We start from the raw sequence: 18,411 nt of genomic DNA on the forward strand, positions 1-18,411 counted from the left end.
GGGACTCCTTAGTTGCCGCGGCGCGGCGAACTCCTCAGTTGGCTCGGCGCGGCGAACTCCTCAGTTGGCTCGGCGCAGCCCCACCATCAGCCGCTGGGAGCGGCGCGCCGCACAGCGGCTGTGCTCGGTCAGCGGTCACAGGCGGCAGCTGGTCACACACTGTATTCAGCTCACAGCCGGCCACCGGAGCCGTCTTCCACAGTCTCACAGTCACACGGACGTCTCACAGGGTTTGCCGGGTCCACACTGCCACTGCCGCGGCGGCAGTGGCGCCGCCGCGCCTCACCGTTCCTCGCGCTCTGCCTTTCTGAGCCGCCTCTGCTGGCGCCGCTCCTTTTTGGCCGCCTTCCTCTCCTGTCTCTGGCGGAGTACCTCGCGCCGCGCGGGGTCGTCGTCGTCCGGCGGCCGGCGGTGCTCTGTGCTGAGGCGCAGCAGGGCGCCCAGGCCGGGCTGCAGCAGCAGCTGGCCGGCCGCCGCCGCGCCGGCCGCGTGGCGCGCCAGGGCCGGCTGGGCGCGCGCCAGCCGCAGCGCCTCCGGTTCGGTGAGCGCGTCCAGCTGGCGGCGCGGCAGGCACACAGTGGCCGCCTGCTGCCCGTTCAGCTGCCGGCCGACACCCGGGGACGCAGTCAGAGTCAGAGTCAGAGACAGAGTCAGAGACAGGGACAGAGACAGACAGACAGACAGAGACAGACAGACAGACACAGATACAGACACAGACACAGACAGACAGACAGACAGACAGACGGCTAGCTGTCTTTTTAGCTCCCCTGACATGACCTGACTTGAAGTGACCTGAACTCATTTCAGCTTTCAGGGCTGATAGACCATGACTTTTTGTCACATATGTCTCGGTTTTTATGTGGGATCAAAAGCGCAGCCGTTGACAACATTTGAGTTTGTGACCTTGACTTGATCTGGTGACCTGACCTTAGGTCATCACTTTTCACCTCATATTTTCAAAGACATGTTTTTAATTTCCCTATCTTAAAGGAACTATCCCACCTTCTAAAATGTTGTTAAAACCAGTTAAATTGTGCCCGACTTTATAGATTGGATGACCAGGAACACGGTTCTGGCATTTATTTTTCATTAAACATCTTAGGCTTCCCATATTCCAAACACAAACTTTCAAATATGTGACGTCACAGCCCAAAATTACCTCCTTCCCCAGGCCACATTACTGTCATAAAGCTGATTCTTTTTACTCTGTAGGCACCACAACAAAGTTCAGACAAAGTTTTAAGCGATTTTTCAACGAACAAACCCATTTAAATCAGAATGACTAAACGAGGTGACGTCACACTAACGGTCGCTCCATGTTGAAGATAGGGCCTTGCGCAAGGCCCATGTTCAAATGAAGGGAACGAATTTCTTCAACACCAAGAGGCCGCGGGGGTTGCAACCTAGATAGATAGATAGTGGTTTCTGAACCTCGCCGCAAACTTGGCTATCTCAACTCAAACCCCATGTTAAAGGTGGGATAGTCCCTTTAAGAACTCTCTTTTTTTGTGGCTGTTTGAACTTTAAGTCACTGACATCGAAGCGAGGATATAATTATTTCAGATTTCCTTTTACGAGGCTCAAATATCCGCACCCACTGGACCGATTCACACGATATTTTGTGCAAGGTAGCTTCATCCCTCCTACCAAAATGCATTGGACTATTCAAGATACCTAGGTGTGGATGACCCCCAATGCACGTGCCACGTGCAAAACGAAGAGGTCAGTTTTGAAACAATTGCAATAACACAACATGGGCCGATTGCGCTGAAACTTGGTACACATTTTGGGACCGGGGAGCAGGGTGCCGTGTATTAGTCAGATGGGACCCAGTTTGCACGTGCGCACGTGCAGGGAGCCGCTTCTATATCTCAAGAGCGGCTTGGCCGATTGCGCCCAAATTTGGCACATTGCCATAGACAGGTTAGTAGGGCGCCGTGCACAAGTCAGTGTATCCCTCGCACTTCCGCACGAGCAGGGCTTACTCTCTCGCTCGCTCGCCTGTCACCCGAAAAAACGTCCCACTGGTGACATAACCATGTGTATGAAATTGAACCACACAATATGGCTAAAACTATCAGTGACTGCGCGGATAATTTCGCTAGTGGCAGGAGCGAGTCCGGCCGCAGCCGGACAGGTGTGAGGTGGGGTCCTCGGACACCGCGCGAGGACCCAGAGCGCAGTCGGGGCCGGCGCGGCCAGCCTACCTCGACAACGAGCTCCAGGAGGGCGTCGGCGTCCACCGCCGGCCAGCGCTGCTGCATCACAGTCAGGTCCTGAGGACGGGCGGCCGTCAGTACACTATCACAGGCACAGCACACTAGCACTGGCACAGACACAGCACACTATCACAGACACAACACACCAGCACTGGCACAGACACAACACACTATCACAGACACAGCACACTGGCACAGGCACAGACACAGCACACTATCACAGACACAAGCATAACACAGCACACTATCACAGACACAGACACAACACACTATCACAGACACAACACAGCACACTAACACAGACACAGCACAATGTGGTGTCACATGTGGTTTGATGTGGTGTCACATGCTAAGCTGCTGAATAAGCTTGCCCTCTACGGAATCGACACTGAGTGGTTTCGTAGCTATCTGTCCGGCCACAGTCACACGCAGCAGGTCCGCGTGCAGTGGACCGGAGGGCGTCATTTATTGTCTCGCACTCGAATGAACAGCATAGGAGTATTCCAGGGAGGAGCGCTCAGCTGTATCCTCTATATGCTTTTTGCAAATGATTTGAGCCTGAGGCTGCCCAGTGACGTCACAATAGTGCAGTACGCCGATGATACGCAGCTCCTAGTGTCCGGCCGTAAATGCGATATCCCAATCCAGAGGCTTATCGGTAGCATGGAGGACGCACTGTGTCATGTGTATGACTGGTTTTGCCACAACGGCATGAAACTGAACACTAAAAAGACACAGATGATCGTGCTAGGAACGCCTGCAATGCTCCGAACACTGCCGCCTGTCATTGTCCGTTTTTGCGGGGACATGATTACCGACTCGACAGAGGTCAAGAACCTCGGTGTGTACATTGACCGTCACCTCAATTTTGAAGCTCACGTGACATACATCTCACGGAAATGTAGGGGAGAGTGGGGCACATTCGCGCATGGGGCACATTCGTTTTCAGCAGTTTATGGGAACACGAGTGACTGCACGAGCTCAAGGTAAATTATGGAAATATGTCTATCATTGCCGCCCTTCGTTCACCGTAGAAGACAACACTGTACCTGCTGTCATGCTTGATAAAAACGCAAATTTGTAATATTCGTGAGCTTTCCAAACTTTTCTCATATCATCCATTTTCGTGATCCTGACTCGGAAATGTGGTTCAGCTTTTCAAAATTGGGGGTGAAGAAGCCCACTCTATTCACGAAACTGCTGCAAACTTGTTTGTTGAAAAAGTGTCATTTTTTCAAAAAGAAAATTTAAAATATATTACTAATAACGTTGTGGGGCAGGTTCGTGTACGCACTGCCTGGGGGCACATTCGTGCATATTTTTTTTTTTAGTTTTTGCGATTTATGACTTTATCTGTAGTAGGTTTCTCTAATGACGCTCGCCTGACTCAGTCTCGACTGCTTGCGACGTCGTGACGAGCAATTCACGCGAACTTGGCGAGGTCACGGAGGCCGGCAGTTGGCACATTCTTGTTGGCCAGCCCATTCTTTCTACATTTGTTGTGCAATGCATTCTTGTCGAAAGGAATCAAGTGAAATGACCCCCTGCCAATTTCCTTTGGTAAATTTCTGGTAATGCCCGGTAATTTCTCGAATTTTGCCGGGTGAACGGAAGTGCCCCATCTCTTGAACGAATGTGCCCCATAGGTGGGGCAGTTTCGTGCAAATGTTCAGAGTTAATAAAAGTCATTTTTTCTAATGGAAGCAATAATTTTATAGGATAACTTTTAAAGGGGAAAACTATCTGCAATAGTTCCTTTCCATACTACAATAAACAATTTTGCCATTGCACTAACCAAAGAACAGATATTTGGGTTTATCCATTTTTTGCACGAATGTGCCCCACTCTCCCCTACGGGTATTCTGATAGGGCTGTCACACGCGCGTCACGTGCTACCGAAACAGACATTGAAGGTGATTGTGGAGGCGCTGGCGATGTCAGTGGTGCGATATTGCCTGTCCGTGTACGGCACATGTGGTGTGACCCAGCTCGGCCGGATTCAGAAAGTTGTTCACTTTTGTGTTCGCGTCGTGACGGGCAAACGACGCTTTGACCATGTCAGCGGGGCGCTGCAGGAGCTCCGCTGGCTGAACGCAGAGCAGCTTGCTGCCTACCACACTGTGTGTGCGCTAGCGCGTATAATTGAGACGGGACAGCCTGAGTACCTGTACAACACCATTGGACCGAGAGCGGACCAAAGGCATGCCCATTAGGGGTACCCATTTTTCCCGATTTTGGAAATTTGAGGGTGGGGGTGGTTTTTCCCATTATTTCGCGGCTCCTGATTTCAATGATGCCAAAAATATTGAAATCAAAGGTGGTTTAGGGGTCGCGAATTGAGATTGAAGTTTGCGTATTTACCTAGAAATATGCATATTTTACGCTGATAGTAAATCGCACCAAAGGCAAACTTTTTGTTTCGAAAGTCGGGTAGAGGGGTCATTGAGCGCTCCTTTTTCATCCAGATCGATGTGCTCCATCACGTGGTTCCGGATCACTTTTTCCGGATCACGTGATCGCCTTACTAGCGATCAATACAAGTCGATATTGCAACATTTGGTGAAAAGCGCCGTGATGTTTTGCTCCTGTTGTTGGTATCATTCTGGTCGGCGTGTAATCATTTTTGATATCTTCTGCCTTCATGTGACCTTTGGTGACCTTTGGTATTGGTGACCTTTGATGACCTGTGAGGTCAAACTTAAATATGACGTTTCAGTTGCCACATCTCAGTTCATGACAGTCTTTTTGTGTCCATACAATTAAAGTTTCCGCAAATTAGCTCAGGATACATCTCACAGGTTATGGCTCCGAATGGACTTCAAACCATGTAATTCAAAAACGATCAAACCATTTTGACCGTATACTTCCACAAGACACGCCGTCCTGATCGCTGACCACAGGCGGCGGAACGGGGAGGGCACCGTGCCCCCCTTTGATTTTGGCATTTTAACATTAGCCCTAGGGGCGTTGCATGGAAAGAATGGGACCAAAAGTCGGCAGTGTCCCCCTTAATTGAAGGTGTTCCACCGCTACTGTCGCTGACGGCTACGATGTAATACACGTATGAGACAAGGTAGAATAAATCTGGGTGTTCTACCCAAAAATATCAACTTCTAATCCAAAAACATAAACTCCAAAGCGTCGATTCTTTCCATGCCTACCAACCATGTACCTACTATTCCATTTCTTCAGTGGGGACAGATACGAGTACACGTCTTAAGTGTAAGAGTTTCCGATACAATGCACATTGCACATCATTTACGACTTTGCATTTTCGACCACGGGCGACTAGCCATGCGCTGATACGTGCATAGCTGATAAGTGACGAAGACCTTTCACAGCTCCTTGCACAGATCACTTGTGATCTGAGGTATTTGGCGTCTGAATCTGAAGAACCTAATGAAGCAGAAGATTTTCATCCTGCATGGGCCGTATATGGTGGTAACCAGGACGCGGCGTCATATAAAAGAGTGTGCGTGCAGAGGCTGAAGACGAGAACTAGGTCCGCCACCTAAGGTCCATGGCCCACCCAATGTGTCGGCCCCCAGGCAATGCCAGGAGTCAGTAAACGGATCTGCCTCGGAGTTGGCTGAGTCGTTTAGACTTGGCACCTTCCTAATTTCCAGCTTTAGGCAATGCCATTCGACTTCAGTTCAGCACCATCTGAGGGTTTGGACTGGGCCTGTAGAGTGCAGCGTAAGGTCCGTTATCTTGCAAGGATGCTGCTGGCAGCGGCCATCACCAGGCACTAGTTCCATGACATGATATCTGCACCCGTCTCAAGTCAACAATATGTCAACAGTCTAAACAAAAATCTGTATGTGGGTGTGGGTGTTTGTGGGAGAGGGGCAAAGCTACACTCATACAGCAGTCACCCAACGGCGCGGTGGTGTAAAGCTTGCGCCCCTCCCTCAGCCGTGTCTGCAACTCCGGGACTATAGAGGAGGTCGGCTATCAAATTGGCAAAGGTCATGCATACCGGCATAGCTTCAGTGCTGTTTTCATCTCGTTAAAGATATAAATAGGCCATTAACAACTTATTTATCTACTTTATGCCATATTTCCGTTACAATACGACATACGAGTTATATCGTCACATCCGTAACGGCTTAATGCCCCTCCCACCCAGATTGTGTCAATATTCATTGTTTACGTCCTGGGGTTCAGTCATTTCTTTTGCTGAATAAGACGACTCATTGAAAACTAAATGGTCCTAATGAGAAAGCTTCGATCACTGATTTGAGCCCTCCGACTACATAGCCAGTCGTTCTAAGAGTTACGGTCTTGTGTATATGTAGGTACTAATGACGGTCTAAGCCACAGTGAGTGTAAATGAGCCTGTTCATTGACCAAAATGATATTTTGGTGCTTTCTTTTACCGCTGCACGTCGAATATACCTACAACTAAAGCAATGTTGCACGGTGTCCAACAGTCATTAATACCACTGCAACACATTCAGGCTTTGCGCATTTATATCCATTCATATGAAGTCATTTTTCCAAGTAAAATTAAAGCTTCCAATGCAAGCTCGCGATTCCTAAAAGTGGTCTGATATCGTTATTTCTGTCACTGCTAGATCCAGAACGAAGCAAATAATGATAAAATCGACCCCAAACCGTTGGCATGGTAACTTTGTCCCAACATAAAATAATGTTAATTTGGTCGATTTTCCGCTAAAATTGACCTTTTCATTTTGAATACGTGACCTCTAGAAATAGTTTGGTTTCGTTATTTTTGGCACAGATGGAATCAGAATGGACCAAATAATGGGAAAATTGACTCCCACCTGTTAGCATGGTAACCTTGTTCCAAAATAAAATAGCATTAATTTGGTCGATTTTTCGCTAAAACTGGCATTTTCATTTTGAATTCGCGACCCCTAGAAATCGTTTGATTTCGCTATTTTTGGCACAGATGGAATCAGAATAAACCAAATAATGGGAAAATCCACCCCCACCTAAAATTTGAAAAATTGACCCAAAAATGGGTACCCCTAATGCCCATGCAACACGACAGTCGGGGCTAATCACATGCCCCAACATTCGTACCGAAGCTGCAAGGAGGAGAATGTGTTTTCGGGGAGTGAGGTTACTGAACAGTGTGCAGGCTGTTCCCGGCGAGCCTGGGTTCCGCCGTACTGTCAGGCGGCTCGTGGGATCGGCTGGCGCGCTGTGATCAGTTGGTGTATGTATGATGGGTTTGTGTGTTTAGTGTAAATGTGTCCTCATTGTGTCCGCATTGTAACTGACGTAGAAGAATGAAAAGCCATATTGTATGGATTTCTTCTGAATACATCTGTATCTGTATCAATGGCACAGACACAAACACAGCACACTATCACAGACACAGCACACTGGCACAGGCACAAACACAGCACACTATAACAGACGAACAACAGCACACCACCAGACACAGCACACTGCCAGAGGCACAGACACTATTACAGACACATAATACTTCCACTGACACAGGCACAGCACACCACTACAGCACCATAGACATGGCTCAGTAACAGACAGAATCACAGCTAACTACGGCGCCCCTCCCCCCCCCCACACACACAACATTGCCATCAAACCCTTTCGAAATCCACACACTGGAAATCAGTCACCGATCGCCTGTGATCCGCGGTCCTCTGTCCACAGGGACCGTTCCCCGGCACTGCTCCGTCCCCAGTGCCCGGGCGCGCGCCCGCCGCCGCCGGCCGGCCGCCACTCACCAGGCGGTGCTCCGGGTGGCCGTGGCGACTGGCCGCGCAGAAGCCGGCCCACATCTCGGCACACAGACACGGCATCACCGGCGAGCACATGATGATGAGGTCGCCCAGCGCGCGCTGGTACTCGCCGCCCAGCGCCCGGTACCAGGCCGGCCGGCGCTGCGCAGAGCGGGGGGCACGGGCAGACCACAGTCAGACGTACCACAGTCAGCGCGCGGTACCAGGCGGGGGGGGGGGGGGGGGACACGGGTAGTAGACCAGGAGACACGGGCAGACCACAGTCAGACGTACCACAGTCAGCGCCCGGTACCAGGCCGGCCGGCGCTGCGCAGAGCGGGGGACACGGGCAGACCACAGTCAGACGTACCACAGTCAGTGCCCGGTCCACGCCGTGGGGACAAGGGTAGACAAGAGGACACGGGCAGACCACAGTCAGACAGGCAGACAGGCAGACAGCGCGCGGACCCGCGGTACCAGGCGGGGGGACACGGGCAGACCAGGGGACACGAGTAGACCAGAGTCAGACATGCATCACCAACAAGCACATCCGCAGGCGTAACAATATCGGGAACCAAGTGGGAGAAACCAGTAGCGGCGGAACGCCTTCAATTAAGGGGGAGGCAAATAAAAGGGGGGCACGGTGCCCCGGTGCCCACCCCGTTCCGCCGCCTATGGGAGAAACGTGTGATACTGTGCAAGGTAGGCAACGCAATCGCGACCTCCCACGGAAAGGCGAGCAGACACGCTGCACTTGACAGTACTTACAAAAGAACACCACCAACTCCACGTGAATTCATACTGTTTCGTTGACAGGACAGCACTCATTCCTCCATCACCGCCGGCCCAACTGCCCGCAGAATTCGGCCACCACAGAATACAGCTCCCTGCCCCGCGGAACACGGCCCCCGGCGCCCCGGGCTCCCGGAGCGGCCCAGCACCCACCCGCAGCGCGGTGGTGAGTCCCTGCAGGCGCGAGATGGCCACGCTCAGCTGGTGCGTCTCCTGGAAGTTGTGCGTCACGGTGCGCACGAAGTAGTTTCGCTCCTCCCTCATTTGTGCCTCGTGTCGCGCCAGTTCGGCGGCGGAGGGCGCGCCGGCGCCGGCGGCCGGCCGCACCAGCTCTCCGACCGTCAGCCAGAGCCGGCGCTGCCAGGCCAGCAGCGGCGGGAACGCTGCCGCACACACACACAGCCATCTCAGAGGCATCGCACGGGCCCGGGGGCCGCGCGCCGCCGGTAACACTGGCCCTGAGTGCCGGCGGGCCACAGCAGTGTCCCAAAACTGCATTTTGGAATCAATGGCATAAAGTATAAAGGAACCATAAAGGTAGATCAATGGCATAATGTTCTATGAATGTGTGGCAGAATGTATAATACAAAATGACCATCCACTCATATTTTTTCTCAGTAAAATTAGATGTGAAAACTGATCTTAAAAACTGGAGGTGAGAGTGAAAAACGATTTTCATTTGAATATCATTTCCACACTCAAATTGATAAATTTTGTTAAATAGCCACTATCAAGCCACTAAAAATGATAAATAACCACTATATATCGTCTATATAACGTGTAGAGCCACTCACTGTCCTGTGACCAGCGCCGGGACGAGGTGGGCGCCACGGTGGCCACTGTATAACGTCTATATAACGTGTAGAGCCACTCACTGTCCTGTGACCAGCGCCGGGACGAGGTGGGCGCCACGGTGGCCACTACATAACGTCTATATAACGTGTAGAGCCACTCACTGTCCTGTGACCAGCGCCGGGACGAGGTGGGAGCCACGGTGGCCAGCATCAGCAGCCGCATGGTGTCCGCGCCCAGCTGGTCCATCACCCCGGCCGGGTCAACGCCGTTGTGCTTGGACTTGGACATCTTCTCCCACTGCACGGTGACCGGCCGGCCGTCCTCGGCACAGACCACATCGCCAGAGTCTGCCCGACGCCAGAGGGGGGCAGCGGTTAGCCCGGCTCGGACACCAAACACACACCAAACACGCACACATACACGTCGGGACCGGGCTAAGCACTCTCCTAGAACGTAACACGCCGCATTCAATGCAAGTCTTGTTTTATTTATCCCCATTAAAACAACAAATGTTTAACAGTTTCCAAACTCAATCTGAGCTTGATAAAATGTCTTAATTGCAGTATAAACAATGTTATCGAAACTTTAACCCAGCAGTTATAAGAGGGGGAGGGGGGGGGGGGGTCGGACGGATCTCCTGTCGGTTTTTGGCGGATAACTCGCGCAAAAAAGGCAGATCGCGACGAAACTTTCGGTACCCTCGAATTATCAATTTCACACCTACCCTGAAAATTTAATGACCCTGACCCTAATATTTTTTGACCTGTAACCTGTCTCTCTAGACCATGTTTGGCCCGAACTACGATTAAACGTATGTAAGCTCACATTATCCGCGCGTTTCCAGTGTTTTTTTGTGGTTGTTAACGTTCCAAAATGTCAAAAGATGTTAGTTCCTTGCATATTTACTGTTAGTGTCAAGGACCCGGGAGGGTCACGTCAAGATCATTAACTTTAGATGACCCTGGTTCACATTTTTTAGTTCCACAATTTACATGTTTCTAGGGCAGTTTTTGTAGCTGATTTTGAATTTAGCACAACCTGCGGTGATGACCTGGTCGGCCTCTGACCTGTGGTGGTAACCTGTGTCGTCTCTGACCTGTGGTGGTGACCTGTGTTGTCTCTGACCTGTGTCGTCTCTGACCTGTGTCGTCTCTGACCTGTGTCGTCTCTGACCTGTGTCGTCTCTGACCTGTGGTGGTGACCCGTGTTGTCTCTGACCTGTGGTGGTGACCTGGTCGGCCGGCAGGTAGCGTCCCGTCTCCGTCACCTGGTAGCTCTGTCCCATCACCTGGCCCTGGACCAGCAGGCGCGCGAACGGCTCCTCGGCGGCCACCAGTCCCTCGGCGCGCAGAAAGTGGTGCATGAACCGGGCGTAATACAGGTGGAGCACGGCTGTCCGGGACAGTGAGCACGGACGGTCAGACAGTGACGGAAACCCGGTCACAGTTCAGACACACACACACAGTCATAGTGCGACATAAATACGGTCAGACTGAAACAGAAACACGGTCATAATATAACACACACGGTCAGAGCATGACAAATGTATCGTCAGAATATGACAGACGTACGGTCAGAATATAGCACACATACACACAAGGCAGAATATGGTAGACAGCGGTAATAATATGACAGAAATATATGTCAGAATACGACACAGCTTACGCAGCGATACGACAGGCCGGTCCAGCACCGATCGCAGGCAGCCGATTACCGGTGGTCGGTGATGAGTGCTCAGTAGTTGATGGTGGTCAGTGGTCAGTTCTCAGCAGCCAGTACTCAGTAGTCAGCGGCCAGTACTCAGTACACGGTAGTTAGCGGTCAGTAGTCAGTGGTCAGTACTCAGTACTCAGTGGTCAGTACTCAGTGGTCGGTACTCAGTGGTCGCCGGTCAGTACTCAGTGGTCAGTGGTCAGTACTCAGTACTCAGTACTCAGTAGCCAGTACTCAGTACTCAGTGGTCAGTACTCAGTGGTCAGTACTCAGTACTCAGTGGTCAGTAGTCAGTACTCAGTACTCAGTACTCAGTAGTCAGTGGTCAGCTGTACTCAGCGGTCACTGGTCGCCAGCCGGCGCTGTGCTCACCGTGCTCCTTGCCTCCGACGTAGATATCGACGGGCAGGTGGCGGTTGACCTGCTGCGGCCGGAACGGCGCCCGCTCGTAGCGCGCGTCCAGGAAGCGCAGGTAGTACCAGGACGAGTCCACGAACGTGTCCATCGTGTCCGTCTCGCGCTGCGCCGGGCCGCCGCAGCTGCCGGCCGGCCGGTACCCGTCAGCCGGCACTAAACTAACACAGTTCCAACGGACACAGCCGGTACACACACAGCCCCACGGACACAGCCGGTACACACACAGCCCCACGGACACAGCCGGTACACACACAGTCCCAGCGGACACAGCCGGTACACACACAGTCCCAGCGGACACAGCCGGTACACACACAGTTCCAGCGGACACAGCCTGTACACACACAGCCCCACGGGCACAGCCGGTACCTGCCAGCCGGCACACGGCCCAATGGGCACAGCCGGCACACACACACAGCCCCACGGACACAGGCCAGCACCCGATAGAATAGAAGGATATGCGTACATTCACATAAAAATAACAATTTTTTGCTACTATTCCGTGACAAGGAGTATCAACATAGAAGACATTAACAAAAATGACTTTCGCCTGCATTAGAATCCCACTCTTCCTTAAAAAACAGCTCTGCTCTGGAGAATAAATCAAATATTCTACGCGAAGCGTATACCTTGTTTGTTAGGGGGCTTAACGAGCGTAATTCAGCCTGGGACACTGGGTGTTTAGCCCCACCTGGGACACTGGGTGTTGAGCCAGTTACCCCACCTGGGACACTGGGTGTTGAGCCAGTCACCCCACCTGGGACACTGGGTGTTGAGCCAGTTACCCCACCTGGGACACTGGGTGTTGAGCCCCACCTGGGATACTGGGTGTTGAGCCAGTCACCCCACCTGGGACACTGGGTGTTGAGCCAGTCACCCCACCTGGGACACTGGGTGTTGAGCCCCACCTGGGACACTGGGTGTTGAGCCCCACCTGGGACACTGGGTGTTGAGCCAGTCACCCCACCTGGAACACTGGGTGTTGAGCCCCGCCTGGGATACTGGGTGTTGAGCCCCACCTGGGATACTGGGTGTTGAGCCCCACCTGGGACACTGGGTGTTGAGCCAGTCACCCCACCTGGAACACTGGGTGTTGAGCCCCACCTGGGACACTGGGTGTTGAGCCCCACCTGGGACACTGGGTGTTGAGCCAGTCACCCCACCTGGGACACTGGGTGTTGAGCCCCACCTGGGATACTGGGTGTTGAGACAGTCACCCCACCTGGGACACTGGGTGTTGAGCCCCACCTGGGACACTGGGTGTTGAGCCCCACCTGGGACACTGGGTGTTGAGCCAGTCACCCCACCTGGGACACTGGGTGTTGAGCCCCACCTGGGACACTGGGTGTTGAGCCAGTCGGTGGCCGCCTGCAGCGGCGATCGGCCCGGCACCCGCTGCTCGGGCAGCGCCGGCAGCGTGACGGGCAGCCGGCTCTCGGGCAGCGGCACGGCGCCGCAGCGCGCGCAGTGCACCACCGGGATCGGCGTGCCCCAGTAGCGCTGCCGAGAGATGAGCCAGTCGTGCAGGTGGCTGGAGCAGCGGTAGCCGCCGCCGCGCGCCACCACCTCGGCGGCCGTCAGCGGCGGGCCCGGCGGCGGGCGGCCGTCCTCGGCCAGCAGGCCGGCCAGCCGCGCCGCCTCCGGCCCGTCCGCGGCGTCACAGAGCAGCGCGTCCGCGCCCTCCGGGTAGGCCAGCCGCGCCGAGACGAGCAGCGGCAGCCGGCGCCCGCTGGCCGGACAGCGCGCCGCCAGACCGGTGCGCTCGGCGGCGCCGGCCGCCAGCGGGTGCTCGGGCCGCAGCGCAATGAAGGCGGCGACGGGCAGCCGGGCCGGGTCGGCCACCCAGAGCAGCAGCGGCTCCGGCGGCGGCGCCGAGTCGTCCGGGTCGCACCGCTCCACCTGCCGGCGGCGCGGCGTCAGCAGGCTACCGACCGGCACTCGGGGCGCGCACAACGACACCGGCAGCAGCGCGGCCGGCACCAGCGCGCCACCCAGCTGCCACCACCGACCTGGAGCTCGAAGCGCCAGCCGTCGCAGGGTCCGATCCAGTGTCGCTGCAGCTGGATGACGTCACGCCAGTCGCGCAGCTCGGGCGAGTCCAGGCTGCGCAGCAGCCGCTCCGAGAACCGGGTGGTGCGCACGAACCACTGGCGCAGCAGGCGGCGCTCCACCAGCGCGCCGCTGCGCCACGAGCGGCCGCGCGCGTCCACCTGCTCGTCGGCCAGTACCGTGCCGTCGGCCGGGTCCCAGTTGACCAGCGCCTGGCGGGCACAGGTCACTGGTCAGCCGTCTGAGGTCACAGCTCACCCGCACCCGGCGGGGATAGGGGAGCGGGGGTCGGGGAGGTCAGGGGAAAGGGATCACCGCGGCCAGCGGACGCCCGTGTTCAGCGGAACGAGCCGAGTCCCTCTGTTCGGCCGGGGGAGTGACCCGGACAGCTCGGACCCCGCCGGGGGAGTGACCCGGACAGCTCGGACCCCGCCGGGGGAGTGACCCGGACAGCCCGACCCCGCCGGGGGAGTGACTCGGACAGCCCGACCCCCGCCCGGCGCCCCACCTGTCGCCGGTAGACGAGGCCGGCGCGGTGCAGCCGCAGGAAGAGCCACTGAGTCCAGCGGTAGTAGTCGGGCTGGCAGGTGGCCAGCTCGCGGTCCCAGTCGAAGGCGGCCGCCATGCGGCGCAGCTGGCCGCGCATGTGTCCGATGTTTTGGCGCGTCCACCGGTCGGGCGCCAGGCCCCTCTCCAGCGCCGCGTTCTCGGCCGGCAGACCGAACGCGTCCCAGCCCATCGGGTGTACCACCTGGCGGCCACCGGACCCAGTACCGGTCAGAGGGGGGCCAGTACCAGTCAGAGGGGGGCCAGTACCAGTCAGAGGGGGGCCAGTACCAGTCAGAGGGGGCCCAGTACCAGTCAGAGGGGGCCCAGTACCAGTCAGAGGGGGCCCAGTACCAGTCAGAGGGGGCCCAGTACCAGTCAGATGGGCCCGATACCAGAAGGAAGGGGATCCAGTACCAGTCAGAGGGGACCCAGTACCAGTCGGAGGGGACCCAGTACCAGTCGGAGGGGACCCAGTACCAGTCGGAGGGGACCCAGTACCAGTCAGATGGGCCGGATACCAGACGGAGGGGACCCAGTACCAGTCAGAGGGGGCCCAGTACCAGTCAGATGGGCCCAGTACCAGTCAGAAGGGACCCAGTACCAGTCAGAGGGGGCCCAGTACCAGTCAGAGGGGGCCCAGTACCAGTCGGAGAGGACCCAGTACCAGTCAGATGGGCCGGATACCAGACGGAGGGGACCCAGTACCAGTCAGAGGGGGCCCAGTACCAGTCAGATGGGCCCAGTACCAGTCAGAAGGGACCCAGTACCAGTCAGAGGGCGTCGGGCGGACGTCGGACCCAGTCACCAGTTAGAGGGCGGACAGCGGATCCAGTCACTCACTGCACTGGCTAGACGACGGACCCCGTCCTTGCACCGCACGCAGCTCAGCCGGCAGGCAGGTGGCGGGTACAGCAGTACCATTGTATAGCACAGCTTACAATATAATACCCTGGTCTTATTCAGTTTCCCAAAAGTTGTCTGTTCCTCAGCTCCATGGTGGAGCGTCGATATTGGAGACTTCTAGTGGGATGGTCTGCGGTTCGTGGCAGCAGTTGAATTCAGTTAAGTGGGACAAGCCGATTCCGGTTTTGAAGGGCACGCTAAACTTTGGCATCTAAATTCTTCCGTTCCCCGGCATTGCGCGATCGGACGGTAGGGGTCGGAGACTGCGCAACCAGCTCTGATTAGCGTGGGCTCTGGCTCTGTCACTCCGTCCATTCGAAAATTCGAGCTAAATTGAAACAATATATATAAATCAACACATGAATATGGTTAAACTTTTTTGGATCCGGTCAAGCAATTTATTTTTTCGTCAGCAGATCAGGACCGCCGACTGCCACCTGGCGGGCCGTCGGCAGGGGGTCGGCCGGGAGATCCCGGTGGCCCTCGCCCGTCCCCCACCTCTCCCCGCCAGCCCGTCCCCAGCTGCCGCCAGTCCGTCCCCCAGCTGCCGCCAGCCCGTCCCCAGCTGCCGCCAGTCCGTCCCCAGCTGCCGCCAGCCGGGGCCGCGCCACTCGCCTGTTTGCCCAGCAGCCGGTGGAAGCGCGCCACAGCGTCGCTGATGGCGTACACACGCACGTGGCCCATGTGCAGCCGGCCGGACGGGTACGGGAACATGGCCAGTACATAGGCGGAGCCGGTGAGGTCGGCGTCCGGCCGCGCCGCCGAGCCCGGATCGCTGACCACGTCCAGCCAGCGCCGCTCGGCCGCCAGCCGCTCGGCGTCAGTCAGCTCCTCCTGCGGGCGGCGCCACCGGGCTCATACACAGACGGCGCCACCGGGCTCATACACAGGCGGCGCCACCGGGCTCATACACCGGCGGCGCCACCGGGCTCATACACAGGCGGCGCCACCGGGCTCATACATAGCCGGCGCCGCCACATTTCGGTCACCCATTCTACACCTGAGACTGAAGCATGTAACGATAAAAATATTGTGTTTACAAGCTGTCCCCCAAAAGTAAGGCTATTATTAAAAAAATGAAAACCCCAAAGAATTAAAAATCCGAATGTCTTCATATTTTAGCAAGTGCATGCTATATGCATAAAATTATCTTATGGTACACTTAACCCGCGCACCGACGGGGGTCTCCGCCAACTTCGCACCGACGGGGGGGGGGGGCGGATGACCGCCCCCCCCCCTGAGATCTCGAGAACGAAGCAAGATAGCGACAAGCGGTAAACGGCATCGGATACGCACGGACAAGGTCTACAACTTTTACTAAGTTCATTTTCAGGTCAGGTCAAAGATGACGTCACAGGGGTCGAAAAAGTCAAAATGGCGGCTCTAGATATGGAGAGTTTTTCTCGAATAACTTTCGAATTAGTCAAGATAGGAACAAACTAAGGGCATCATCGTGATCCTCTCGTCAATCCGCATCGAATGATATATATGTTGACCTCGAAAGGTCATCATGTATATCATTCGATGCGTCTTGTGACGAGCTGAACACAATGAGACCATCCGCGCGGCTGTATCTTGTTCCTGTACGGAGTTATTGGCAAAAAACCGCTGGTGACCTTTGATGACGTCACATGACCTTACAGCTGCCCAACAGCAAAACAGACCTCAAGGTAGTGAAGGTTGATCGTATATGAAGTCATGTATGGTATATGGGGCCATTCCGACCCGTTTTAGTGGTAAAAACAGGGAGTTGATTTTTCCCCCATTGACTTATAATGGGGAGGTCGTGAAATTGACCTGACCTTAGGTCACCGACATCAAAATTCCGAGATATACAAATTGTAGCTACTAATGACCTAATAACATCCTGCGACTTTCAAAGGCCTCTGACATCTACTGTAGCTCTGGCACGGTGACAAATTTGCAAAAAAGTGACTTGAGGTTGGGTCGTTCAAAGTGACCTGGTGACCTGACCTTGAAAGTTATGAGGTTCAAACTTGCACACGATGTGCAAAATTGATGAGAGAATAGTCATACCAAATTTCGCGCCGCGGTTTTCCCGCTATCCGCGAAAAACCTCAGGGGGGGGGCGGATATCCGCCCCCCGTCGGTGCGCGGGTTAAACCACGTTTGAAACAATGGTAGTAACGAGACTGAACAGGGAGCAGAAAAAAAGTTTAGCTTCGCCCGGCGGTAACAGACTGGTCCGCCCGGCAGTAACAGACTGGTCCGTCCGGCAGTAACAGACTGGTCCGCCCGGCAGTAACAGACTGGTCCGTCCGGCAGTAACAGACTGGTCCGTCCGGCAGTAACAGACTGGTCCGTCCGTCCGGCAGTAACAGACTGGTCCGTCCGGCGGTAACAGACTGGTCCGTCCGTCCGGCAGTAACAGACTGGTCCGTCCGGCGGTAACAGACTGGTCCGTCCGGCAGTAACAGACTGGTCCGTCCGGCAGTAGCAGACTGGTCCGTCCGTCCGGCAGTAGCAGACTGGTCCGTCCGGCAGTAACAGACCGACTGGTCCGTCCGCCGTAATCAACGTAAATAGGAACTTACCGCAGACGGTCCACAATTATCGGCATAACAAATAGCCGTAACACACCGAGACTTCAACAGAGTCGAGCACTCCGGACAGCGGTATCAACACTGGGGACTGACGTCCAGTCGGGGCAGCGGTATCTGGACCGGGGACTGTGCAGTCGGGGCAGCGGTATCTGGACTGGGGAAGCAGCAGTACCTGAAGCGGACCGGCGCTGAGCCCACTGCCCCGGCGCGGCGCAACTCGCCGCTCGCCACCGCCTTACCCAGACGCCGGTCTCGGTGAAAAGCGGCCGGCGGGCAGCTGCCAGACGCGCGGCCCACCTCCGCACGCTCCACCGGCAGCGGAGCGCCATACCGGCCGGCGGCAGACCGCGGCGGACGGCGGCAGGTGGCCGGCCTCAGTCGGCGGCGTGCCGCTCGGCGCTGAACCGCTCCAGCGTCCTGCACACCAGCACCACCAGGTCCAGGAAGGCGTTGGCGGCCGTGCGCAGACTGCGCGCGTCGGGCGCCTCCAGGTGGGCGACCAGCCGGTCGGCAGCCACCGACAGCCGGCGGCGGGTGGTGGCGCGCGACGGCTCGCGGTCCACGCGCAGCGAGTTGTAGGCAATCTGGGCGTGCTGCTCCGACTCAAAGGGCACCTCCAGGCGCAGAGTGAGCGCGCTCATTGTGTCAGCATCGCTCAGCAGCCGGGCAGCTGAAACACGGGCAGGCAGTGGTACAATT

General features: G+C 55.7%; 1 protein-coding gene across 1 annotated transcript; it reads right to left on the minus strand.

The window, feature by feature from the left end:
• Positions 1-147: 147 nt before the first annotated feature.
• Positions 148-18,172, minus strand: LOC122375387 (probable leucine--tRNA ligase, mitochondrial). Its single transcript, XM_043354784.1, has 12 exons — positions 17,952-18,172; positions 15,764-15,982; positions 14,205-14,447; positions 13,657-13,908; positions 12,981-13,546; positions 11,606-11,772; positions 10,739-10,912; positions 9,682-9,867; positions 8,879-9,108; positions 7,940-8,095; positions 2,208-2,276; positions 148-600 (listed from the first exon to the last, which is right to left on the minus strand). Exons 1-12 carry the CDS (start codon positions 18,039-18,041, stop codon positions 283-285), a joined length of 2,670 nt encoding a protein of 889 aa, XP_043210719.1. The 5' UTR covers positions 18,042-18,172; the 3' UTR covers positions 148-282.
• Between the last annotated feature and the right edge of the window lie 239 nt (positions 18,173-18,411).

The sequence above is a fragment of the Amphibalanus amphitrite genome, unplaced genomic scaffold (assembly GCF_019059575.1).
Source record: "Amphibalanus amphitrite isolate SeventyFive unplaced genomic scaffold, NRLGWU_Aamphi_draft 000004F_arrow, whole genome shotgun sequence".
Classification (NCBI taxonomy): Eukaryota; Metazoa; Arthropoda; class Thecostraca; order Balanomorpha; family Balanidae; genus Amphibalanus; species Amphibalanus amphitrite.

Coding starts and splice junctions, on each gene's coding strand:
- LOC122375387 (XM_043354784.1), bottom strand. CDS start 18,041: ATGGCGCTCCGCTGCCGGTGGAGCGTGCGGAGGTGGGCCGCGCGTCTG. Junction 14,448..15,763: donor ACCGGCTGCTGGGCAAACAG/GCGAGTGGCGCG, acceptor GGTGGCCGCCAG/GTGGTACACCCGATGGGCTG. Junction 9,868..10,738: donor CGACCAGGTCACCACCACAG/GTCAGAGACAAC, acceptor GGCGTCGGGCAG/ACTCTGGCGATGTGGTCTGT.